The sequence below is a fragment of the Pteropus vampyrus genome, unplaced genomic scaffold, assembly GCF_000151845.1.
Source record: "Pteropus vampyrus isolate Shadow unplaced genomic scaffold, Pvam_2.0 Scaffold25, whole genome shotgun sequence".
NCBI lineage: Eukaryota > Metazoa > Chordata > Mammalia > Chiroptera > Pteropodidae > Pteropus > Pteropus vampyrus.
In genome coordinates, this window is record NW_011888806.1 from 11,581,873 (window position 1) to 11,603,196 (window position 21,324).

The window sequence follows — 21,324 nt, forward strand, 5'->3', positions numbered from 1 at the left end:
TAAGCCCTATTCACAGTGCAAATATGAAAAATGATCAAAGTCAGGGTTTTATGGCTATCTTTTGTAAAATATATTCTATTTTAATATACATGCTACAAAAGTACACTAAAAAGGTACTTTAGAGCTGTTAAAAATTTATTTTTATATATAGAATAATGTACATCCAGCTCAAAGTATATTTGAGGAAAGCTATTATTGTGGCCCTAAATATTTCTAGCTTAATATTTTGTTTATAATATTGATTTTATAACACATGTATTCAGTAATGCTCTCTTATAATTTTGTATTGCAGTGCCTCACCAATCACTTTAAAGAAAAATGCAGGCAGAACTGTGGATCTCCAAGGAGTTCTTGTTGTGCAAACCACCAAGTTTTCAATGTAAATTCCTATTATACAATTTTCATTTTTAAAAAAATTCTGGTATGTTAAATTCCTTTGTGATCAACATTTGGAACTTTCATGAGGCAAATAAAGAGAGATGCTGAAAATTAACTTGTAGGTAGCCTGATTTTAAAAGTGATCATTACCTTTTATAGTAACATTTCCAATGCCAATTCTAGGTTTTTATGAAATAGTTTGAAACAACGCTGACTGAACACATCCAGTGGTAATGAATTGACTGAATACATATCAAACCAAGATAACAGACTCTTGGTACTGAGTTTCACTGCATCTACCATAATCATGTACTGCACATGATGAAGCCGCTAGTTACAGATTACATCCCAGGAATATCTATCGTGGAACCCAGGCATATCTACAATCTTTTATTGTAGGTATATTAGTAGAACAGAAATATAAAATAATCGAAATCTGTTTCTGATTAAAACAAAAATATTTACTCTTTTCATTAGCAAAACATTCTTTAAAATATATGTATTTCTCCTCTCTGAACATTTAGCCAAGGAGCAACAGGCAATTTTCAAAGGTTTATTGCTGACTCTTCAATACAATAAACACGGTTTCAGAGAGCACACAGCTACAGTAGCTTATTTACGTTTACTGATAAGAAATTTATCCTCATCTGGTTACAGTGTCCAGTCCACTAGAGGAAAGGTTTGGCGTTTGTGTGCTTTTTGTTCTTGGTGAGAATCACTTCTGCTTGATTTTCATTCTTGGAAGAAAAATTTCATTAGCCGATGTCCTCAGGTATTATGACATGATGTAAAGACGAATGGAACAGAGATTAGCCACTACCATGGAGTTAGTCTGGGATTGGGTCTCCAGGCAGATCTTCCTTCTTGCCAGGTGAGTGTCCACTGTTTTGCACAGGGAACCGGAAGGCACCCAGGACACAGGCATGCACAGCCTTATCGAGAGACGGGTCACTCTCGTTGGCAGACCCCCCTGTCTGCTTCAGCCACCACTCCTACTCACTACCCTACATTTTGACCTTTGTGCTTATGGCTACAGAACTTACAGAAACCAGTTCACTAGAAAACAATGACAAGCAGAGAACTTGACCAAGAGGTGGCTGTGCCACATGTCTTTATGCTGTTTCCTGAGCTATTGTTATCTGTGGAAATAATCTGTAGACAATGTATACATTATGTTCTTCGTAGCAGAATTTCCTTTGTTTCTCTTGAAAAGGTTTGTGAGGTTTGTTTTTACAAACAACTTTATCAGAAGTACAGTCTGATTGTCTGCCCTTTCTAGCAAGCCAGTGATGGTGGAAATTTCAGCCTCCTTCTCTTGAATTTCAGACCTACCTAAAAGTGGAATGTTTTTCCCTGACAAATGATTACTTACCTTTTTTTTTTTTGGATCCAATTCAGCCTTTCAGAAAATACTTCAGACCAAGAGTAGGAAGTGCAAGAGAACTAACTTCCTATTGTGCCTTACATAAAACATTTTGCTAAAATTGAGAGCAGCTCCAAGTGCAAAAGTAAATATTTGTGCAAAGGGCACACTGGCAGATGTAATCTTAAGACATCCTCAATTTACCCATTTTATAGTGTTTGACTCTTTAAAATGCAAGTCTTTTAAATTATGAAAATGGCAGGTAAAGGGAAGGAAGTTAACGTCAGAAAATACACTTTAGAAAAAGTACAGGATATTTTGATGACAATTTGCTACTTATTTCATAACTTAGATCAAGTAAGTGTTAAATATTCACAGTAATTTCAGAGAAGAAACATTCATGTCTATAAGTCTTCAATCTATTGCATTTTCAATCATTTTTCCGTACATTTACAAAATTTGATCTGTCAGTGCTTTCCTGTAGAATTCCTTATTGTCAGTTCAGTCCTTCCCTCTCTGGATCCAGTTATACCTTCAAGGTGGGCTGTAGGATTCCTTTCTCAATGAGATGAGTCTTCAGGGTTTTATAAATATTTAACTGCTGTTCTGGTTGAAGCACCAACAACTGCTGTAACACTTTGCTGGGATTTGGACCCCTGATTTAAAAAAAAAAAAGGCAGAAAAGTCAAAGTCCATGCTGTTCAGAGAGCTAAGGGAAGCATATACCCACAATTTAAAGTAAGCAGTCTTTATACAGAAGCAGTCTTTACAGAATTTATAGAGAAGCAGTCTTTACAGAATTGAAACAGCTCTTGATCAGAGCTCACTTTAATGCCCAATTTTAGTGTCAATGGTAGGGAAAAATTCTCGGTTAAGAGGCGTGCAGCCTAGATGTGGTAAAAATGCACAAACACAAAACCGAAGAACAATGCTAGGCAAGATAGCGGGTGCAGATCTAAGTTCTACAAAAATTCTTAAAAGGGCCACCTGCGTTAGAGGTGGGGATAGATAACAAATCCTGAGTTTGGACAAGACACAAAAACTATCTTGTCTGGAAAAGAGCAAAATTCCTGGTGGGTGAGGATAAATCAAAAGAAGACATGAAAATATGCTTAAAATTTTTAGATTCAAAGAAATTTCCAACAATGGAAATGTATTTTGTGGAAGAAATACCCCCTGAGGAACTAGGAATGTTCAAGAGACAGGACACAAAGATTCAGAGCCTTGCTCCTACCTGAGATCTACTATAGGTGCCACAGACTTTGGACAAAGAAAAGTCTTAGGTAAACCCCAATATAAGAAACAAAAGTGGATCTGCTCTAGTTGAAAGGAGACCGAGGAGGAGGAGAGCCCTGCCCTGCTCACCCACCTTCCCAGTAGTCCTGGGAGGGAGGAAATGAACCCAGGTAGAACTGAAGTAACTAAAGGCAGTGACACGGTACACTCGACAGCCAGCGCAGGGAGCTCTCCTCAAGCAGCTCCCTTTCTGTCAGATCCTCCACCAGCTCTGCTCCAGCCCTTCTCTTGCCACCCATCAGTGGTGCACTCTGAGTGAGAGAAAGTCTGGCCAAGGGCTCCTACCCTCACACCTTTCCCTGCAGTGACGCTATTATAGTTGAGGGATTACAGTTTCCTATCCCCTGGGCTCTAGAACTCAACTCATTTACACACTGGAGATCACCTTTGTGATCTTCTAAAGTGCTATTTTGTCATTTTCAGAATGAACCTAATCAGAAGTGAATCTATATGTATTGTTCGTTGTTAATTTCTGCAGTTGACTTGAATGGGATAAAGCAAGATGTAATACATAGAGAATGGTAAAAAAACATTTACACGGGTAGCTAAATTTATGGCTCACAATAAGACTATTTGGTTCAAATGCAATTATAGGAAGTAGAAAACCCAGCAACAAAGAAATGCCTGCTATTATAGTGATCTCGCAACAAAAATCTTGGATTTAAAAAATTGTACAATATGTGGATTTAACCATCCCATGAATCACCTTCATGCACATGGCTCAATTCATTTGCCAAAAACCTGCAGCCAATTGGATGTCTCTCACAGCCACCATCTACTCAAGTCAGGACACGGCTGGCCTTACATTTCTTCAAAAGATTCAGTAACTTTGTAACATAAACCCAGAATCGGGGCCCACAGAGAAAAAGAAGGCTATTCTAGCAAGTTCAGCTAAATGCAAAATGATGTCAGCAGGTGCTCCCAGCTAGGTGCATCCTGGCACCGTACTTCTAAGAGACTAAATATTTGCTTTCAAATGGCAGACGACATGGCTCAGCAGGACTTCTCTCTACTGGGAGAACAGCATATCAAAAACAAAAAGTAGGAATTAGGGCCCTAAAAGTTGCCATCTTCTTAAAGAGTTCTAAGGATTTAACCACTAATTACTAATATTCAACTATATCAGTATAATAAATCATATAAATCTATTAAATCCTCCAAATAAAAAGACAAAGATTGTCAACTGGTTTATAAAAACAAACAAAATCCATCTTTATGCTTGTCATATGCTTTCCCTATAAGGATAAAAGAATGCTAAAAAAAAAAATACAAGGATAGAGAAAGAAATGCTATGCAAACACTAACCAAAAGAAGACTGATGTAGTTATTCTAATATCCAAAACAGGTTTTAAGCAAATAGTATATAAAGATGGACATTATATAATGACATTAGGAGCAATTCAAGAGGGAGATATGACAGTCCTAAATGTGTGTACACTTAAATAATACTGCAAAATACATAAAGCAAAAAGAATTAAAAATAAGAGTAGGTAAATTTACAATCATAGTGAGAGATTCTGGCAAAGCTCTCTCTTTGAACTGTAGTAGAACAAGTGGACAGGAAAAAAAAACACAAAACAATCAGTACACAAGATTTAGCTAAACTTCACTCAGCTGACATATACAACATGCCATCCAGAAACTGTAGAATGTACATTCGGTTCATATGCACATGGAACATGTAACTGAAAAGACAATATACTGGTACATAAAGCAAGTCTCAACAAATGTTAAATACTGAAATAATAAAGAGCATGTTTTCTGACCATAGTGGTATCAAGGTAAAAATCAATAGAAGGAGAATGAGAAAAATCTCCATTTGTTTGGAAACTAATCAATACACTTATAAATAATGCATGTGTCAAAGAGAATATACTAGAAATCAGAAAATATTTGTAACGAATAATGAAAATACAAATACAACATGTAGGATGAAAATAAAGAGTACTTAAAAGGAAATTTGTAGTCTTAGATGAATATATTAGACAAGAAGCCTGAAAATCAATAAGCTAAGCTTTATCTCAAGAAGCTCAAGAAAGAATAGCAAATTGACCCTAAAGATGGAGGAATGAAAGGTGAGAAGACATCAGTGAAATAGAAAACAAATATACAGCAGAGAAAGTTGACAAGGTCAGAATTTGATTCTTTGAAAAGATTAATGAAATTATAAATTCCTAAAAGACTGCTCAAGAAAAATAAGTGTTAATATAAAAATTCTCAGGCTGCTATGGACATATTTAAAATATATATTTAGGGATCTATCTATCTATCTATCTATCTATCTATCTATCTATCTATCTATCTATCTATCTATGAGTTTCAATCCACATAACACTATGAAGGAAATACATATTCTCTATGGCACTAGCATGGAAAATAAAGTTAGCATGTGGTTGATGTGGTTAGCTTTCATATCCCAAACTGGCATTTTCGGGCAGATTCAAATCATTAAGGTTATAAAACAAGAATAAACCACCCCGCCCCCCACACACAACCATAATCCCTGGGCCCACTTCCTCTGTGGTACTTACTTATAACCACCTAACAAGCTATACTGATTTGTTTTATTTTCTACTTCTGCACCTTTTCCCTCCCACTTTCTAATGAGAACATCAGCCCTGAGGGCAGGAATTTGGTTTGTTTAGTTCTTAGCTATATCTGTGCCTAGAACATTTCCCAACACATAATGGGCCCTCAAGCACTAATTGATGGACTAAATGAATTATGTCCTCCTTTTTAATTTTTTGTATTGAGTCTCATTGTCATACTCAGAGTTGAGAAATTAAATCTTCTGGTTTTCCAATCCATATTAAATGGATTTTAACTTGGCCCTATAAAAACCATCACACAAACTACTGTTGTTTTAAGTTGTCCAAATGTATGTGAAATAAGTATAATTTAACCATACTGCTCGGGGCCACGGTGCGATACAACAGGGGCCACCATTCTCTTCTGATAGTATAGCTTACCACTGACACAAAAAGTAACTCATTCAAACTAATGGCTGTGGAAATGAAAAACTTCAAGAAATCATCTAATAAAACAGTTTTTAAAAATCTAAAAGTACCTTATAAAACTTGTGATGTAGACATGCACAAACGTTGCCATCAAATACTGACAATCAAATCTGTCCATTATCCCACCATGTCCAGGAATGGTGTTTGCAAAATCCTTCAGAAGCAAACAAACATATTAATAATTTTTTTAAAAAATCACTCGCTGTAAAATTCCTATCTGTAAATGTTTCTTTGGCATCATAGACACTACAGAAAATATTTTACTGTTGGATTTCTCCACCAAATACAAACTTACTGAAACAATAGCATACTTTTCTATTTAAGTAGAAACTATTTGGAAAGCTATTTTAGGGTTGTTGACAGAGGTACAACTGGTTCTAACTCATATTTAACTCACAGTTCTTACTCTGAAATAAACATCTTACTATTATGATAAATATTCTTTATTTAAGTGTTTAAGGGTAAAAAGAAAATCAAAATAGATAGTTCAAAATAGACAGTTCACTTGAGACACAGTCCATTAAATAGCCAAATTGAGGAATGGTTAGTAAGCCTCTGCAAATAGACTGTACATCTGTGTGAGTGCCCAAGAAATGGCAATGACTAATTCCTCTTCTAGTTTACTCAGGCAACCTGAAAACATCTAAAATGCAACAGCAATTACACCTTCATTTTAGACTTTTTAGCAAAAAAAAGTCTTACTATTGAACAAGAAACCTTGGATTGGAGACCGTTAAAGAAAATACCATTCTAAATATAACACCTCTCTGTTCAAAACAGTTACTGAGAAATTCTTTGGTTAATTTTTGCCAACAGATTTCCTTCCCTCTCTTCCATACTAAATGAAGCATAAGAGAGCCATGGTAACTCAATTCCACTCTGCCATGGACAGCCTTTACAGGACACTCATCATGCACGGCTATTGCTGCGGTTCTTTGTGGACGTGTACAATCGCCCCTAGTATGTGGTCAGCATCTTGAGAACAAGGACATCTTACACACATTTGAATACTGCATCCCACCTAACATAGTAGCTGACCCATTGCAAGTCGTAACTGAGTTCATTTATTTACCTGGCTTCTGGGTCCCTACTTGACCCAACCCTACCAAGCTCTGCAGCCGGATCTACTCTTTACCGCAGCCACACTGTGCTTGCTCCCCTTCAAACAGGCTAAGTCCCTCTGCTGCTCTGTACTCACTGGCACTCTCTTCCTTAGATTTCTCTGCAGGACTCATTCGCCTTTTCTCAGATTTCTGCTCAAATGCCACCTCCTCCAAGAGACTGGTCCTGACCCTTCCCCACCCCAACCTTCAGCAGCCACTAACTTCTAATGGCACAACGTTCAATCTTAACTTAGTGAAGCCATGTGAAGAGAGCTGAGATAATATGGCAAATACATGTTGCTTTATGAGAATCTGATTTTAAAAGGTAATTTTAAGTATCTGGCACTAAATATGAGATTAACAAACTATGCCCCACAGCCCAAATCCAGCCCACTGCTTGTGTTTATAAATAAAGTTTTATTAAAACCCACCATTCACTGATATACTGTCCATGGGGCTTTCACACTATAATGGCAGCATTGAGTAGTTGCAATATGATTAATAAGCATATGATTTGGCCCTTTAGAGAATGAGTTTGCTGACCCTGATCTGGTAGAATGAACAGTTACATATCCGAAGGCTCTCCTGCATGTCCCTTCAAGTGAGACTATGGTAAGACACTAAACCTCAGACAATTCATGACTGGATTCTTGGATGAGCACTTGTAGGACCAAGATTCTATGCTTGTCCCAACATTAAGTGACACGTGCCATTTCTATAAAAGCAGCTAACATGACACCATGAAATGTGTTAACATGGCATGACCAAAACCTAATAAAAAAGAATACATTTAAATCAGCCAGGAAACATTTATATGAGGCTGAACAAACAGAATGTAAAAGTTTTTGCTCAGGGGCTTAATGTGTGAAGCAAATAGAGAACCACATTCCAACCATATTTCATTCTCTAATCATATTCTCTAATAATGTAACCATCTGAACACACACCTTGATTTTGAAAGCTCTTTTGAATCCACTGGCAAAGAAGCCTCCGAATGGACCAATCAAAGATGCAAACGTTGAAAGAGCAATGCTGTGTATCTGGAAAGGATACAAGCTCACTGTTTCCTAAAGAGGGAAAAAGAGGGGAAAGGTTGGAGCTAACTGAATTAAAGTTGTATTTGAGCATGCTACCTAAACTAAGAACCATGACATAAACAGTAAGTCAAATCATATATCACATTTTTGTTAATTTCACAAACTTTCAGAATCATGGGAGAAAAATACATTGTAAGCTGTCATTATCATCCTCTACTTAGCCAACATTCTCCATTCCCTCTTTATGCATATTGACCACACCTGGCACACTAAAATTTTGCAGCTAATAGGCTACTTTTCAGTTCATCTAGAAACTTTTTCAACACTTGAGTTGCAAGCTTACCAAGAATCAGTTGAGTTAATTTCTGTATTTGTTTTTTAACAGTAGTACTTTTTTTGGTAATTACATAATGTTTTAATTTTGTATTTTATTTCACTTTAATTTTATGTGGCAAAGTGAGGGGAAAATTGGGCTTTCTCTTAAAACTAAGTGAAATGCCGTGGAAACACGTGAAAATAAGTTGCTTAAAAAAAGATTATCAAAATGAGCATCAGCAAGATGATAAAAGATTTGCAGAAGAGATCACAGAAACTGAGACATCTGCCAATTATTTGGTAAATTCTTAGTTCTTGCTCCACTTTAAATAAACTGAAACTACAAATTGTACAGAATGCATAACAGGTGTGGTTTTACAGCCTTTGTTAAGAACACCAGTCTTTGGACCTGTTTTCAAAGCAATGGCCTTGCCCCTAATCCAAGATTGGCAGCATCGAAAAGTTTTATAGCAGATAACAGATAGCTTGGACATTGAAAAATTCTTGGAAACCATGTATTGAACACTCAAGAAGAGAAAGAATTTGTTGGTTAACCTGATTCTCAAAACTTATAGGCTTTACTTAATCAAATGTTTCAGATAGACACATGCACATATGTGTATGTACACACAATTATTTGATTCTCCATTTTCAGTTAACCACCCACCAGTCCTGATGGCATGGATCAGCAGGGTTCTACTGGGCAGAATGTCAGCATCCTTTATTGTGAGACTTCAACGTTGCCTTTAAGTGGTAGCACTGTACTTTTGGAAGAAAAATTGATTTTTAGGAGCAACAGCTTTCTGTACTAGTAAAGGTCCCCTAAAAATTAAGAAATCTTTGAGCTGGTGAATTTTAATTAATTTTTAAACTGAGTCAATTCATGCCCTTGACATGTGAAACTCAATGTAACATTCAATTTGTAGAAATCTAAGGAATGTCAAAAATGTTTTCAAAACAAATACAAGATAAATTACCATCAGCATTCAAACCATTAGGCAAGTATATTCCTAATAAACAACTGGTTTATGACAGTAATATTAATTTTATGTTCAAGACAGGAAAATTACAAAGGAATAGAACATATTATTGATGCTAAGAAGACAGTGAAGCCACTTCTATATCGCAGAATTAACAATTCTACAGAAATCAATTTCTGGAAAAAAATCCTAATCCTACTTTTAAATGAAGCTTAATCTTTGGGATAGAGGGTCCCTAACCACATTTATCTTACCTGTCTCAACACTGCCTTTAGAAAGGGAGGAAGTGAATAACTGTGAAGCTGGAAAAGTTCTGAGGGTTCACATTCTGTAACGAAGGAGTTCACATCGCTTCGGTATTCCACTGGGCAGACAAAGTACTGGTATTTGGATAACACGTAGGCGGCCTGAATAACGAAGCAAGAGTTCATGAAAAATTGAATGAAAAACTGTGTGTGTGTATGTGTGTGTGTGTGTGTGTGTGTCAGCAGAAAGGTCAGAGCTAGAATACCAAAATTTCTTTGCATTCATATTCTGCTATGTATTCTCAAAGTTAGATGGTAATCACTGACCCAATAAAAGACCATGAAAAACCACTGGAAAACAAAAGGCTTTGGAAATCAATGAGACTATCTGTCTATGACTACGATTAAAATAGGTTGAGGTTAGAGAGAAAAATAAGCTGATGTGAACATTAAAATAAGAATTATAGAGGGGTTTTACTTTTCCAAAGTACACATAATGTTAGCAGAAGCTAACAATTATTAAGGTATGGGAGAGTACGACTGAAGTTCATTGCATAGGTTATATTTTATCAATTAATAAATAACCAGTGATTTAAAATTATTATTATTATTTTTTTTAAAGTACAGGTGAAAAACACTATTGTTCTTGACCAACCCAGAAAACTTTAGTCTTTCCCTGGCCACATCACTGCGATTTTTAAGACAGCTGTCCTCAGCCATGGAAAAACATAGTTAAAAAAAAAAAATCTTATTATAAACATATATTGCTAGATAACAGGTTTTTCTCTTTTATTTTGCAGCCATTCACCCCATTATATTGCTCAAAAATGGTTAACAGAAGTGCAAATATGACACTAGGAATAGATATAAACTAATTTTGCTTCCAAACAACCAGTTTACTCGAAATCATTTAGTAAAAAGATATATAATTTCCCTCATTATTTCGTCATGCATTACATTCTTATAGGGTAGCTCTTTATTTTCTTCCAATGATATGACTATTCTCATAGTATTTCTAAATTAGTCTTTAATACCAAATTTTTATAGTATTATTTAACTTAACAATGTTATAATTATCCCTGCTTCGTAAGGCATGAATATTGAACAAGACCAGATCCCTTTTCATTATCTATACATCAATTATTATCTCATCAATATTCGACATAAACATTGGATTGATTTTACCAAATTCTATTAGAATTTTCACTGAGAATAAACTAAACTTTTAAATTAAACAGGAATTATGATGGTTTTCCCATCCAGGAACCTGATACATTTTCGCTTATTTGTATATTTGTTCCCTCTCAAAGCTCCATGTTGTTACTAGTTACTCTATATTTGGCTATGGAATATATTCTAGAACTGTCAGGATCTAGGCTCTTAAAAATTAAACTTCTTGACCGTAACTTTTTTTTGGATATTTATCTTATATCCAGCCATTTTAATGTACCTTTATTGATTCTCATGAAATACCTTTTAATAAAAACCTGAATTCCATAACTGTAAACTAATTTTCAGAACATTAATGAGATCCGTTGTTCACGGCTAAAAGTGAACATCAAATATTTTTAACAAACATTTCCTGCAAATTGGCCTCACAGCAGTAAGCACTCGCTAATAAGCCAAGTAGCAGCGTGTGTTAAGGAAGCAGAGCTCTTCAACATCATTTGCATTCTCTGCTTTTACTCCAAGCCACCACCAGTCCAGCAACCATGTCCCCCACAAGGCAGAACAGCTGTCAGAAACCACCAAAACACAACAGCCCAGCAGCAGGTCTCAAGGCCTAGTTGTATATTAGAACCCACTGGGAGAGTTAATTGACCTGGGATAAGGCTGGAACAGATTTTTGTACAAGCTCCCCAGGTGATTCTGATAAGAAGCCAGGATGAGAGCTACTGGAGTACAGAATAGATTCTGTTTAGTGGGTTTCAATAAATACCTTATTAGCATTTTGTGGTTTAATTCTTTTATCTTTTAGGTTTAAGATAGACTGATAAAAACTTGCTACCACTCTTCAAAATATAAATAAAATAAAAATCCCAGTAAAACTCACAATGAATCCGAACACGACTGTGGAAAAGAAACCACCAATGAATCCTTCCCAAGTCTTTTTAGGAGACAACTAGAAAAGGCCAAATAAAATTAAAAAGAATTATTTACTGCACTCATAAAACACATAATACATATGCAAACTATGTCAATGAATTCCCACAATACCTTGTACATCTATCTACCCTGACTTTTTTCTTACTGGAATGGCTCTGCAGCCCTTTTTCCTTCATTTCAAGATCCTGATTTATCTGTGCAAATCATTCTAACAGCATCTAACAAATGTTTAGGCCCTAAACATTTGACATACACCAAAAACAGAATGAGTATAACAAAGCATGGACATTGCAGCATGCCATATTTCCACATGTTCCCAAAAGGTCATGCATACATCAGACCTCTTCCTGAAATGGCAAAATGGTCCACAATCTCAGATACAGTATGTGCTCCGTAAGTGTTCACATATCCTTCCCCCTTTGGTCACAATCTATGTCTATCTCCATGAAGAAAGGAAAAGGGTGTGCTTCTGAGAATAGATATTGTGTTTCAGATTAGAGCTATTGCTTCTCAATTGATGGAGCATTCAGGGAGTGAAAGCTGGAGGAAAGTCTAGAACTGGGTGATACAGAGGCAGGAGTAAGAGTTAGGAGTGGACTGTACTGTCTGCCTGAGGTGCCCAATGAAATAAGGACTGATGTAGGAGGATTGGTCATCTGGAGATCACTGATGGCTTCTGTGAGGATTCTTTCAGTGGAACAACAGGGCAGAAGCCAAAAAAATATTCGAGAAAAGTTTCTGCAGATAGAAACAAGTGATAGCTAAGCCGTATGACCGACCTCTTCATAGACCTCTTGTCATGATGTTCATAAAGCTCAAAGCCAAGGGGTTTGGTAGAAATGGTTTCTTAACAAATCTGACAATTCTACCATATAGCAAAGGGACTGATATATACCTTCTCCTAGGATAATTCGGTATTATTGTCACTAAGTGGGAGTTGACTACAATATAAATGTGTCTGCTGATTATTTTAAAGATAGCTTATCAAATTAAATTGGTCTGTAGCATATGGATTGAGGGGTGAACTTACTTAATTACATCCGAGTATATTATACAAGTACTCCAGCCTGGTAAATCTACTAGAAGTCTATGTTCAAAATCAGACAGTGAGAGTTTTCTACAGCCATTAACAGCCTCTCTGAAGGCTTCCTAAGCCGGTATAGAAGCCTCGAATACCTAATTACTTGCTCTTGTGCTCAAGCAGTTTTAGAACCTTTAAAAATATATATAGCTTGCTTGTATCTCTACAGCTCAGCCTGATGCTGTGTGCTGGACTCCTTTGTAGGTAAAAATTTATAGAAAGTTTTTTGAAAGACAAGGTCTAATTTTCCATGAAGAATTGGTTTGTTTCTTTCTTCCCCCCAAATGAGAACTTATAATGTAATTAATTTCCTTCTTCGCCTCTACTAACTATAAAAAGAACCAAATCTAAGGCAAAACAACATGGTCTGCTCACATGTATTTTCTTTTCCTCATTAATTGCATTATCAGTATTTTATTGTAGGGCCTCAATTCCTTTTTGAAATGAATTATGTGTAAAAGTCTTACAAATAGACATGAGTATGTAAAAATAATGTAATGTACACTTTCAGAAAGTTAAAAAGATGGAGTAGATGAGACAGCTGAGGGAGAGCAGGGTTAAAGAAAGGCTTTTTTATAGAGCTGCTGGGGAGTAGAATAAAGAAGAACTACACAATAGCTGAAGGAAAGAAACCAGCAGCAAGATAATGAGCCTTCATGAGAGAAAGAATAACTGATAGAGTCAAGTCCTTACTGAGGAACCAACGGAATAGTTGATGAAGAACCCAAATGGCATCATCAGGAAATATGGCTCACTGCCCCTACATTCTGGCTGCTAAGTGCAGCTAAAGAAAATCAAAGCACCTTGGAAATAAAAAATGTGCAACAGCACTAAGTTGTTGGAAATTTCCTCCAATGGCTAATCTTTAAGGTTATTGTAGTAGCTTGCTTGTGATATTTTTCCATTACCTTAATTAATGGAGTTCTCCCAAAAAAAAATCCAAAAAGGTAAGCGGTTATATCATTGCAGATAACACTTGATATTGGGACAAGGAACCTTAAAAAAAAAAAAAATAAAGCAGAAAATAGTTCATATGAAGCAGTGATAAATATTTATGTGGATTATGACTCATAATGAACCAATATAATAACGCTTGAATTATGTAACACTTCCCCAATATTATTAGGAATATTACATATCAACCAAATTTGTGCATTTAGCAATTAAGCAGAGCAAAATTTATAAATAAACATACCAGGAGAATATTGCTAAGATATTAAATAACTTAATTTTAATATTAAATAATTTCTATAGCTATGGAATTTGAAATTTTAGTGTCATGAGGAATAAGTCATAATAGTATAAAGAATTTTTAAAAATCAGCCTTTCAAAATGGAAATGAGTCATTTGTTTAGATATTGTAATCTGACAAATTTATACCAAGCTCTTAATACAAAATCTTTCAGTAAAAATTATCAATTTGAATTCTATCTTAACCTACAGTTGCATTAAACCTTATTAATTGTACAGAACCTAATTTTAGCAACTACCCCCACATCGATTAAAAGTTTGTAAATGGAAGACAATCTTAAAATGATTCTGTTTACATGTGTACACACACACACACACACACACACACACACACACACACACACACTCTTGGTAAAAAACACAAAGCTGTCAAGGGAATAATTTATTTTTACAAAACCAATCAACTGTAAAGGACTTTAATAGGTTTTAGAAGAATTTGGAAAAATATGGTCAGATTTCTTCATATCATTTTTCTCCACTCTAATTTTTAAGTAATAATAATTTTTATAATTTTAAACTAATTTTTAACTCATAAAAATGCTTTCTGAATCTGCAAGCCATTGCAATATAGCAAATTATTCCATATACCCGAAATCTGGACACCCACTCCTAGATACATACACAGTGGGTAGAGTAGACAGAACCTACCTAACTCTTACCTAGAGAAAAAGCACTGCCAGCACACTGTTTGCAAACAAACTTGCATGCCCTTTTTGCATTCCACGTACATAACATGCTCTTTTTAAAAGCTATGCTTTATAAAAAACTCATATTAAAATGTAGTAAAACCGAAAATGCAATTGTCTGTCACCTTTATAAGACTTTCTACATTTTAATTGGAACCTGAATAAAGAAGATTTCCACTTGTTAAAGTGTTTGTCTTCGGGTGTCAAATAGTAAACAAAACTCAGGAAGGTATTTAAAATGGAACAGAGCAACAACAAATAGTAACTTTCAGTAGAAATCTATAAGACGCTGTCCAATGTGAAAGAGCTTTAAAAGTGCTATAAATATAAAGCAGCATAATACTGCTCCCTTACCATATCATGCCTTCAAACAGATTTTGGATGACAAGATGTGACTGAGTAACTGTTATCAGTAAAGTGACATGAGTCCATGCGAACTGTTAATAGCCCGACAACACAACAATTAGTTAACACAACTGATCAGTGCGGTCCAGAAAGCAATAGCAATTTTTAAACACAAATTTTAGCATGACTTTTGGTTAAATTTTGTAAGATGAGGTCATATAAAATAAATGGCATTAGCAAATTACATTCATTTTCGTGCCTACTGGAACCTTAGAACTATGAAAACATTTTTGAAAACTAATCTCAATTTATACACAAATGTAATGCTAATAATACTGAGATAAATTTAAAAAATCACAAACTCATAATCTTTGAATCATTAAAATAACGAGAAATTAATGGTGTAATGGCACTTAGAGAGGAACATTTTGCTCTGGCTGCATTCTACAGTTATTAAAAATGCTAAACTCTATTTTCCTTTGAGCGTTTATTTTAGTAACTTTTACCCATCAAGTTATTTCTAACTTCAAAAGATTCAAACCAGCAGGGATCACTCGCCCTTAAACTCCATCTTTTCATACTTGAAAGTTGATCTTCACTTCTCTGTTCAATGACAGAATTCAATTTCAAATTTTCAAAGGCCTCTTTTGTTCCAATTTGATCTAGCCTGAGAGATGGCCGCTTTAGTGACTTCTAGTATCACTAGTATGAGTAAAATACGAACAAAAAAAAAGCTAATGTTTCTACGTACCGGTGTTATAATTTTGATTGGAATTTATAAAATGACTCTTTGACATTCTTAGGATTTTGATTTATTCATAATAAATCTAGTTTCTATTTCGGCAAGTAACATATTGGTGTTTTATTTTATCTGCTTAAAGGATCCAATTCTCTTTTACCCTAGTTGTTTAAAAAAGCATAAATGATTTTTTCCCCCAATAGGCACCATTTATATTTTCATTGCAGATTCTATTATTTCTAATTTGTCTTGATGGTTTCTAGATTTTTCACCAAGAATTTTATTCTTTTCCCCTCAATGGCTCCAGAAATTAGAAATGTAATAATATTATAATTTCTCAGCATTAATACTCAGCAGAAAGTCATGATGGAGAAAAGCAGAGCATAAAAGAATAGGAAAATATATTTCAAATCCAAAACAAAGCCTTACTGATTCATGAATTCACAAATCTAAATACTATATTTTTCATTTTACAGTCTTATAATTAGCCACCTTTTAAAGAAATAAGAGAAGTTCATCATATAAAGGGATAAATTTCATAAAACAAACACTGTTCAATGATAAACTGAATAAAATACCTTAGACCAAAAAGAATTATGCAACTGTACGACTAACCACATCTACCAAGAAAATATATACTCTGATCCCTTTATGCTGAACTGAGAACAAGTAAAACATAGCAACTTCCCGTACAGAAAAATGGTAGACACTTCCCAGACTGACTTACTGTTCAGGAAACTATGAAAATGCTTCAGATTTCTACAAACTTAGGGAATCCAAATACTTGGTTTTAATTTTATAGCCTTTGAAAATATTCAAAGAAAATGTTTTTAGGAAATATTGGAAACAGTTAAAATTTTAAAATTCTCAAAAATGTTTCAACTTTAACCTTTGTATTTAGTAGTCATCCAAAACCGAAATGTCCCTCGCATTTAGGCATCAATTACCACCAAAAAAAAAAAAAAAAAAAAAAGTAAGGGTTTTTATGATATATAGTGACAAAAGAGTAATGGTTAATACATACCATATAAAACTGCAGTCGATAATGTTTCTTTACCAAGCTCAGCACAAACATGCAGAAACCTGTTCAAGAACAAAAATCACGTGCTTGTTGTACAATTTGTTACAAAGTGTATGATTCATTGAGCTCAAATAAGCCAGTTTTCTACACCACATCCAGTATACTCGGGCCACTTACTCATATGCCATCTCTCCTACTTTTATATTAAGCATTTTAAGTAAAAGTTTCTTGAGAGAAACAATTTTGTATGCTCCAAAATGCCTAATATATTCCATAGCAGAAATTCAATAAACACTCCTTACATTAAGTGAATTAGTTCTTGATAACATGTGGACATGGAAAAACAGACCTTGAGTTTCGGCTGAATAAAATTTATTTGGCATATCAATCCATCAAGTATATGTACAGAATGTTTCAATGTCTGCATCATACAAAAACTAATAATTATTATAGCAGCTGACATCTACTGAACACTTATTATGTTTCAGGCTCATGTCTAAGCATTTTACAAGTGTTAACTTATTTAATCATTCCAACATCCCTATGATGTAGGTACCTATCATTATCTCCATTTTACAGATGAAAAAAAATGCACAAAGGACTTTATTAATTTACTGAGTATCATAGGGTTAAAAAGCAGTTAAACCCTCAGATACTACTGACCCTTAACAGTCATGCAGTTCCATAAACCTTTATCAGCAAGATTCAAGTTAAGAATGACAAATCTCTCAGAACAATAATAATTATAGTAAAATATAAAACTCTTAATTTCAAATTTTACAAACAGCATTTGTGTTTATGTTTATATCCTACGAATTTATTAGAATAAAATTTTATTAAATAAAGTTCTACCTAATTAAGTAAAATCTAACAATCGCATATTAATAGGAGGCAATATGAAGCACTTTTTGCCCAATATATCAGTAAAATTTTAAAGATAAATATTTTTACAGAGGTAGATACTGGAAATGCATAAACCAGGTTTAATTTCAGATTAACAGTCACCATACATTCTGTTTTCGCAAGATCTTTAGAGAGTTCTCTGAGATAGAAAACGAATTGTCAACTAATCTATCCCATATGAAATAAATACTATACTTTGTATATCCAAGTTTACTTACCAAGGCAACTCTACCCACTAGAGTAAGCAAGGCTGCTACTACCCCGACCAGAGCAAAGAATAAAAGAGCAGCTGCCTTCAGCTATACTTTGATGACTGATTTGAAATGGTGACAAAGGAGAGAATGCATACTGGTTCCCAGATCCTACCTCACCTCCTACTCGTCACCTATAAAATAATCTGACAGGCTGAACTACAAAAGAAATATGGAACCGTTTTCTGAGTAGAGGCACAACTGAAAGCCAAATGTCATTTTCTTGAGAGACTGAAAGAAAGCGGGAAGGGTGGGGTTAAAACGTGAAATTCATGGCACTGAAATCGGTAGTTCAAAAGACCTCTTACAAATAATTGCTTTAAAATTTTTCTTCTATAGCAAGTAAACTTATCTTATGGCTCACGTAAGAATGTAATTTCTATGCCGTTTTATGCCACTGGCCCATGGTTAAGGGGACGAATGTAGACTGGACTTGATTCAGAAGTTAACGGGATAACAACAAAGAGACAAGACAGATGCCTCTAGAATCTCCCCTTCTATCCAAACAGGACCCCTCTGACTCCCAGCACAAGCCTGGGAACTTCTCAACTTCATTAACTATGAATTATCTCCTCACATATACTACTCCAACATGTATGGTTTTCTCTATGTTGAAATCATATAAAACCATTCACTCTCAAGCATTTCTTCAAACAAAATTACCAGCAGAATCATTCAATATTTTCGTAATGGTGGTTTTATCCAGGATAGTCTGGGCAACTCATTTTTACCTGTTCCAATTTCACCATTAAATCGACCGGTAACATGCAGCTTTTTAGAGTGCTCTAATAGAAAATATAATTATCTGACTCCTAGACACATTAAGATGATACAGGTCTCTCAGTTTGCAGGGGGAGGGAAGGGTGTCAAGTATTTTCTTAGCACATCTGAAGTTAAATTTCCTTTAAGAAAAACAATATGGGGACATGTTCATCTTCCCCATCTAATCCTGCTGCTGGTAGTTTTGACTGTATGTCCTGGGACATGGTCCCTTTTCTGGCTAGCATCGGGCTCAATAAACCCTTTATTTAAGGACAAAAAGAAAAAAAGAATCTGAAAAAAGAAATACATAAATTTGCTTTTTCATTCACACCCATAAAGTTATGTGTATGTTTTATGTTTAAATGTGTAAAAATACATATATACTATATTTTAATAAATCTATGGAAAAGATAACTGTATATTTGAATCCATAGCTTTATTTTTCACCTAATTACACAAGTATTTATATGGTTATAATTCCAAAAATAATCATAAGGTTTGTTACAGTATTGTAAATAAAAGTATTCACTGAAAATGCTTCCTAACATACAGTTCTTGATACCTAATTATGTTTAATTACACTGACTGATCACCGTACAAAGATGTGTACATCCTGTTGCCTAGCATCGAGGAGTTCCCAGGTGGTTAGGTAGATCCAGTTACCCAATGGACTAAAGAGAGGTATATTCAAAAGGAGCAAAAAAAGAGATTTCTAAAGTAGTCAGGAGAAATAAAGGGGGGAAAAAGACATTGAAAAGTACAAAACATGGAATTTCAGAAAAAATGGACAATCAAAAAATTTTTATTGAGCATTTAAGATGTACCATACACAAGTTATAAAAACTAAGATAGGTATTTTTATTCGATTTCTATTCGATTTTTATTGAATATCGATTCATAATCTAGTTGAAGAGACAGAAAAATATAAAATCATAACAAAGTTTTAAAAATCTACTATTGGTGATTAACCAATTTATTAGTCCTTAATTCAAAAAACAGACTTGAAGATGGACTCAGGATTAAATGTTGGAGCTTACTGACTCATCCCTCATTCTTTCCTGTGGCTATAGTTTTCATTACACTTATATAACAATCAAAACTCCAAAATGTTTCAAACATCATGTTAAATAAATTCAGAAGGGCACAGCATTATCTGTGCCCATGTTCAGACATTAGACTACATCTGAGTTGTTTTAAAAAAGGTTAAGTGAATATGCATGTAGAATTTGTCACATAAACCAACCATTATATTAGCTACAAGTTTTCTATTAATCTTCATGGTGAGTTTCAGGTGTAGAATAACAGTAGCATGCGTATAGTTTCTAATAGTCTTTAACTCAAAAACTGCAAGTGGTTTTGGAGACAGTCTTTTGTAAATAGTTATTTGTGACATCTTTCTAAGATTTCATCAACATACTTTGAAGTAGAAGATATTCAGGATGTTTGAGGGGAAAATCTTAACTATGCATTAATATAACTATAATTTTATATGTCCATTGGTTTTCTTGAATTCAAAGTATTATATTTAAGTCACACCTTCTTTTTAAGGTTTTTAAAAAGAAATTAAAAGCATTAGCTACACATAAATACAAGCCAAAACAAAACAAAACCACTAGTTGATGGTAAGAGATAGTAAGCTAATGACATTAAGGCCAAAAATCTTAAGCTTATTCACCTATCACTACTAGACATGTAATCACATGGGTGCTCTGGTTTCTAAAGAGCCCCAAATCCAAATCGCCAAGGTCTTTTGAAAATATATCTAGACTCTAGAGGAAATGTTTGTCATAGTATTTTCAGTGTCACTGTTTTTCTCATTGCTATCAGTTAAATTCACTTTACAACAAAAATTATATAAACATCAAAATGACTTCCAGGTCCTAGTCAGTGAGTCATTTTGTATGATATTAAACAAGTCATGCAATCTTGTGGGTCTTGGTGAGGGGTCAGACCTGGGGACACCTACATTTTAATAAAATGTAACTCAGTGAAACAACTTGGGCTGTCTCTGCCTTTTAAATCTGCTAAGACCTATATTTTCCAAAGTCGGAACTAAAATTTTGACAGGACCCTTGGAATATTGTTCAACTAAAAGAATTCCAAAGATTTGAGAGAATGGTACAAATATGTCAACATAGCACGCTCTCTATTTCCTCACTCCTATTTTAAAGTCTAACCCCATTTGCTAGAGTAAGCCCATGAATGTTGCTAACCACTTCAGTGATTACCAGTATGGCCTCAAGACTCAGCAAACAAAACAAAGATGCTGAGAAAGTCGTTCTATGAAGCACTGTGTATGGATGTGCATGTTCTCAGTTTCTTGACCATTCATCCAGCAAATATGTATTGGGAATTTAAATGCCAGACCCTTCGCTAGGCACTGGGAATTAAAAAAAAAACAAGAGACTCACAAATTGGTGCTTATGGTCTAATAGGACCATATTT

General features: G+C 34.7%; 1 protein-coding gene across 1 annotated transcript in view; it reads right to left on the reverse strand.

The window, feature by feature from the left end:
- Positions 1-1,765: 1,765 nt before the first annotated feature.
- Positions 1,766-21,324, reverse strand: part of CDS1 (CDP-diacylglycerol synthase 1) — a 50,068-nt gene continuing 30,509 nt past the window's right edge. The window contains exons 6-13 of the mRNA XM_011356330.1: positions 16,967-17,025; positions 15,213-15,295; positions 13,830-13,917; positions 11,788-11,856; positions 9,744-9,896; positions 8,105-8,224; positions 6,105-6,208; positions 1,766-2,397 (exon numbers count right to left, since the gene is read on the reverse strand). Coding sequence (XP_011354632.1) covers positions 2,268-2,397; positions 6,105-6,208; positions 8,105-8,224; positions 9,744-9,896; positions 11,788-11,856; positions 13,830-13,917; positions 15,213-15,295; positions 16,967-17,025 — 806 coding nt within the window. The 3' untranslated portion in view covers positions 1,766-2,267. The remainder of the gene's footprint in view (positions 2,398-6,104; positions 6,209-8,104; positions 8,225-9,743; positions 9,897-11,787; positions 11,857-13,829; positions 13,918-15,212; positions 15,296-16,966; positions 17,026-21,324) is intronic.